The sequence below is a fragment of the Trichechus manatus genome, unplaced genomic scaffold (genome assembly GCF_000243295.1).
Source record: "Trichechus manatus latirostris isolate Lorelei unplaced genomic scaffold, TriManLat1.0 scaffold00008, whole genome shotgun sequence".
Taxonomy (NCBI): Eukaryota; Metazoa; Chordata; class Mammalia; order Sirenia; family Trichechidae; genus Trichechus; species Trichechus manatus.
In genome coordinates, this window is record NW_004443944.1 from 822,447 (window position 1) to 825,875 (window position 3,429).

At 64.1% G+C, this 3,429-nt stretch overlaps 1 protein-coding gene across 3 annotated transcripts in view; it reads right to left on the reverse strand.

Moving 5' to 3' along the window:
* Nucleotides 1–3,429, reverse strand: part of ARFGAP1 (ADP ribosylation factor GTPase activating protein 1) — a 12,953-nt gene that overhangs the window by 3,117 nt on the left and 6,407 nt on the right. For 2 of the 3 annotated variants that reach the window (XM_023741586.1, XM_004370183.2), the window contains 2 exons: nt 2,861–2,917; nt 2,059–2,091 (listed from right to left, as the gene is read on the reverse strand). In XM_023741586.1, the coding sequence (XP_023597354.1) occupies nt 2,059–2,091; nt 2,861–2,917 (90 nt within the window). Of the gene's footprint in view, nt 1–1,069; nt 1,100–2,058; nt 2,092–2,860; nt 2,918–3,429 lie in introns of all 3 variants that reach the window. The other variant, XM_023741578.1, reaches the window with a different exon arrangement.

Genomic DNA, 3,429 nt, shown 5'->3' on the forward strand with positions numbered 1-3,429 from the left:
CTGTGCCCGGACACCGGTCGGCACACAGCTCAGGCCCCGCGGGGGCAGGGCTGAGGTCTGTGCCCGGACACCGGTCGGCACACAGCTCAGGCCCCATGGGGGCAGAAGCGGGGCAGCAGGGTTGCAGGGGTCACAGCCACGCGACTGAGGAAGGGGAGACGACCTGGCCCACACTCCTGCCCCGCCCCGCCTACACCCTGTGGGAGGGATGCCCCACACGCAGCCTCCTGGGGTCCGTGCTCACACTCAGCCTCCACCACCAGGGCTTCTCAGGACATGCACGCCCTGCACCCCAGAGGGCAGTGTGCTGGGCAGACGCCCACCCACTGGCCAGCCTGAGCCCAGGCCCGTGTGGGTAGCAGGGCACACACTCGTCCCCACAGGGTCGAAGGGCTGCGGCACTCCCTCTCTCCAGCACCTTTCACTGGGGGGACCCACAGGCAAGGCACACGGCCACCAGCAGGGTCTGGGGATGAGCAGAGCCCGGCTGTGCCCACAAGTGGGGAGAGCCGCCATGTCCCGACCCATGGCAGGAGCAGCCAGGCAGGAAAGCGGGAATGAACCAAGAGATGAGAGGCTGTGGGGCAGGAGCGGGCTTCCCGATTCTGGGCCTCAGCGGGGCCACGTACTGGACGACGCTGCTGGGAAACATCGGGGGACGTGGCACCAAGGGCCCTTTCCTCCCTCCAAGGCGGGAAAACCAGCCGTCGGCTTTTAGGGGAGTAATTTCACAACAGGAAGTGCTCAGCAGTCAGGATAAAATGCCCTTGAGACATTTAGTTCAAGGTCACTGAACTTCAAGAGACACTTTTACTAAGTAGCTCTGTCCTCAGGCACCCCACCCCGGGTGGGCACGCTCCACTCAGCCCGAAGGGAAGGCCACTGCCACCTGCGCTGGGGCTGCCCAGGCACTGGGGCTGGGCCAGGCCTGACGGGCAGGGAGGGGGCCAGTGGGCGCCTGACAGTGGAGGACAGGACAGGCAGGCAGCGCGGGGACAGAGCCACGGCTAGAGGCAAGGCCATGCACACGGACACGCGGACAGACACGCAGACAGACGTGACGCATTACCGGCTCTGGCTGCTGCTTGGAGCCCCAAAACTTTACCCCAGCGGCACAAGGAACCGGATTAGTGGAGAGAGAGAAAAGAAAGAGCCAGGATGGGAGGGGCAGCTGCGGCAACACCCGGAAGCTCCTGATCGCGCCGGAGCCGGGGAGCACGACGGGCCCACCACGGCAAACCCTCACCAACAGTGCCCGGACATGACCCGGGAGAGCCCCTTTGCAGTGACCCTCGCTAATGGTACCCAGATGACTCGCATCAGACCTCGAGGCCAAGGATGAGCTGGGTGCAGCCCCCGCCCCGCCCCTCGGCTTCACCCCCAGCTGGGGACACACAAGGTAGGGGAGCTCAGACAGCCACCGGAATGGCAGCTTCTGCCAGATCCACAGCCCTCGGCTGCGTCCCAGGGCAGAGGAGCAGCACGCACTTGGGGAAAGTGAGACCCTCGCTTGCTTCCTGGCACACGGGGCAAGCGGGCTGTGCCCTCCTCGGTGATCACGTGCCTTCACAGGAAAGCAGGAGCGGTCACCAAACACGTCCAGGAGAAAAAAGCCACGGCCCGAGGCTGCCGCAGACACCAGACCGGAGACCTCGGGAACCAGCTCCACAGCCCGGGGGAGGGGCAGGGGGAGGAACAGGAGGGGGCAGGGGAAGGAGGGGGGCGGGGGGAGGAGCCGGAGGGGGCGGGGGCTCCCTGTGGGCACCACCTGGGCCGCCGCCGGCACCACGACCAGGCTGAGCACTCCTCCAGATGCTAAGGGCCAGCCGCACGGGCCTTGAGACCCTGCTGGCCGCACGGTGGGGCTGACTGGCCTTGGGCAGCAAGGTGTGCGGTCTCAGCCTGCTAGTCCATAACCCGCCTGGCAGTCTCAGCTGCCGGCATTGAGACCTCGACCGTGAGCACATGGGGGGCTGGGGGATCCAGGAACCCAGAGCACCTCACAGACTTAGGACAGCATTGTAAAGACCGCTAGGACGCGAGTGCCTCTGCCGTTACCTTCTGACTTGCCTGGGACCCAAACTTCGTAGCCTGAAAGAAAGAACAAAGGTGGCCTTTTCCCACGGTTCTCCCCACCAGCTCCCCTCCCAGCTCAGACAGAATCACAGATCCAGGACCGGCTACTGCCTGGCCACCAAAGCTGGCTGGGCCGCAAGCTGGGGGGAGGGGGACCCCAAGGTGTGGGGGCTGCGAGGGGAAGGGGGCCACCCCAGCTCTGCCTTCACAGACAACTGCCTGGCCCAGGCCCAGGCCCGCCCCCCGTGAGTCTTTCCCGATGGCCGGCATAACCCTTCAAGCGGCATAACCCTTCAAGCTGCCAACCAGCAGGGGTCTCCGGCAGTGCCGGGGCTCCAGGAAGGAAGGGCTCTGGCCGTGCCCAGGGCAGCTCAGTGGCCGCCCACCAGGTCACACCTGCTAACCCATGCCCAGACACCCTGAGTTTTACAGTCAAGGAAAAGACGAGAGCATGGGCATTCTGGCTGGGAGAGGCCTACCCTCGCCTGTCCCCAGACCCCACAAGAGAAAACGGGGCCCCGGGAGATCCAGCCCACAGGCAGCCCCCAAAACCGTCCATGCTGTTACTCCATCAGCCAGGAGAGACGGTCCCAGAGGCACGGTGGCTGTCTGGGCCCTTGCAGTCACCACACTGGCCGACGGCCCCAGCTCTGGCCTCACACCACCTGTTCTGGGCCTCCTGGGCCTTGCCCTGTGGCCCCTCAAGCCCTCCTTGCCCGTCGAAGCCTCTCAGAATCCTCTCCAACCCCCTGCCCCCTCATCTGCTGGAGTGGGGGTTACTCACGCCCTCCTTCGCTGCAGAGGCAAACCTGCTCGCTCCAGTTGTAAAACTGCTCCAGCCCTGAAAGAGAGCAGGGGCCCAGTCAGGCCACACCACGGCGCCCCGAATGAAGGGCCGCTGGCGGGCGAAGCATGCACTTGAGATCCCACCTCACACGGGCACCCCGGAAGAGGGCCTCGCAGCGCCCAGCCCTGTGCCTTTGCCATGGAAACCTCAGCTTGCAAGGCTGGCACCCACAGCGACATGGGGCGCGGTGGGGGGGGGGGAGTTCCCTGCATCCTCTGCGCTGTGGGCCTCAGGCTACAACCTCCCTGGAGAAGGAACCTCACCTGAGTTTTCTACATAACTTTCAGTTCTTGACAACCCTGCCTTGCTGAATTTAAAATGTATGTTTTGTAGCCAAAGTGACTGACAACACATTTGGGATCTGAATAACTCCAGCAGCACTTTCAAAAGACGATTTCACTGCAAGTGAGAGGACTTCACTGCAGGAGTGAGGACTTCACTGCAGGTGAGAGGACTTCACTGCAGGTGTGAGAACATTACTACAGACGAGAGGACTTCACTGCAGG